Source organism: Sinocyclocheilus anshuiensis, unplaced genomic scaffold (genome assembly GCF_001515605.1).
Source record: "Sinocyclocheilus anshuiensis isolate Anshui unplaced genomic scaffold, SAMN03320099.WGS_v1.1 scaffold1165, whole genome shotgun sequence".
In the NCBI taxonomy this organism is placed as follows: domain Eukaryota; kingdom Metazoa; phylum Chordata; class Actinopteri; order Cypriniformes; family Cyprinidae; genus Sinocyclocheilus; species Sinocyclocheilus anshuiensis.
In genome coordinates, this window is record NW_015554150.1 from 305,361 (window position 1) to 307,207 (window position 1,847).

General features: G+C 36.7%; 1 protein-coding gene across 1 annotated transcript in view; it reads left to right on the forward strand.

The window, feature by feature from the left end:
* LOC107670661 (hexosaminidase D-like) overlaps window positions 1-1,847 on the forward strand; it is a 12,799-nt gene that overhangs the window by 8,426 nt on the left and 2,526 nt on the right. Inside the window, exons 9-14 of the mRNA XM_016463338.1 lie at window positions 367-571; window positions 793-875; window positions 1,000-1,075; window positions 1,171-1,266; window positions 1,406-1,495; window positions 1,603-1,628. Coding sequence (XP_016318824.1) covers window positions 367-571; window positions 793-875; window positions 1,000-1,075; window positions 1,171-1,266; window positions 1,406-1,495; window positions 1,603-1,628 — 576 coding nt within the window. The remainder of the gene's footprint in view (window positions 1-366; window positions 572-792; window positions 876-999; window positions 1,076-1,170; window positions 1,267-1,405; window positions 1,496-1,602; window positions 1,629-1,847) is intronic.

The following is a 1,847-nucleotide window of genomic DNA, read 5'->3' on the forward strand; positions in this document are numbered from 1 at the left end:
CCCAGCTCCTCCTCTGTCAGTCGGGATTCAGCCTTCTGATTCTCCTTGAATCAGACTAATTCTAAAATGTGTACATTTATGTTGGTTCTGTTCTGTTTACCCTGGGGGGTTATCGTTGCTCTCCCTGCTCTCATCCATGCTAGGCTGCATGGAGGCGCAGGGAGTTCTTGCCCAGAACAGAAAGTTATTTTAAATGGTAATAAAATTTAAATGTATCATATTTTATAGTTTTTACTATATTTTGGATCAAAGCCTTGGTGAGCACAAGTCACTTCTTTCAAAAACATTAAAAAAAATCAACCCCAACTTTTGAATGATAGTGTATGTCAAACCAAATCTAATTTCATATTTACTCATTGTTTGTAGGTAGCTATATATATAAGTATGAGCAGGTTGGATTTAAGGGTGTGTGGTTTGCTAGCGCTTTTAAAGGAGCCTCTGGAATTGACCAGAAATGGACTCCAATCAATCACCACTTAAAAAACCACCTACAGTGGCAGAAAGTCATTACATCCATGCCGCAGTACAAGTCTGTGAGATTCCGAGGCATTGCTCTGACTGGCTGGCAGAGGTAAGCCTGCGGTTTTACTGAATGGTTTCTTCAAATATTTTGGCCCTGATACCAACTGTAAAGGTTATAGGAACTTCCAAACCTAAAGCATTACTGTGTTTGCAATTTATACGAGGATTTATGAGGATATATACATACAAACATATATGACGACATGACACTATTATTAAAAAATATTTCTCTAGTAATAATTGAAGTTTATGAAAAACTGTGTGTTGAAGGTATGAGCATCACACTGTGCTGTGTGAGCTTCTCCCAGTGGCCATCCCTTCTCTGGCTGTCTGTCTTCAGATGCTGAAATACGGTGAGTGTTTTATTCCTGGAGGGGTTCTGGAGTATGTGACTTTCTGTTTTATAAAAGAGTAGAATAAAATCATATGTGATCTATTGCAACGGTATCGTGCTGTCATGTGTTTTGTTTGCTTTAGGTTCATTTGATGCCAAGGCACAGAGTGAGGCACAGCGCTTCCTTGGGTGTCAGATTGAGCTGAGCAAAAATGAGTGGTAGGAAGTTGTTTATATAGTGTAGATGTTTATGTAGATATATTTGAATAGATTGTGATGTTTGTAAATGATGTTCTCTTGACTGTTGACTGCAGTAAGGGTGCATCCTTTCCTGGCTCAGATGTTTATGAAATGGTGCAGAAGATCAACAACAACCTTGAGAGTTCATTTAAAAAGATCATGCAAAGCTAGTGAGTGATTCTGTTTCCGAATGACCTTACATATAAACACGAGCTCAAATGACATTCACACAGAGCATAAGCCAGTACTTTTTTCTCTTTTAGTGCAACTAAATTCTTTGTCTTGAACATTTTGTTGCTTGTTTTGCAGCCATGTCAAGGCATCATTCAGCAAATATCATCGCAAACACAACTTTGCAAACCCTCGAAATCTTGCATTTTTCAAAGATGAACTGAAAAAGTACGTTTTTATTTTTTTTAGCACTCTTATATCAATTAACATTTATTAGCAAACATATTGTCTTTTTATATTTCTCATAAAACATTTTGGTTATTATTTGGATACAGGGTTCCCGCAGTCATAGTGAGCCATAGTAAATTGTTTTGAAATGGTTCTTTTCAATTAATTTGTCAGAGAAGAGAGGTTTAGAGCCAGTAGACGTTTGTTTATGAATGTCAAATTTAGCTAATAGGAGACATAAATTAATTATGTAATATTTTCCGGTATTCTCTTTTGAATAGTAATACACTCTAAAAAATGCTGGGTTAAATATAACCCAGCGCTGGGTTAAAAAGGGACAAACCCAGCTATT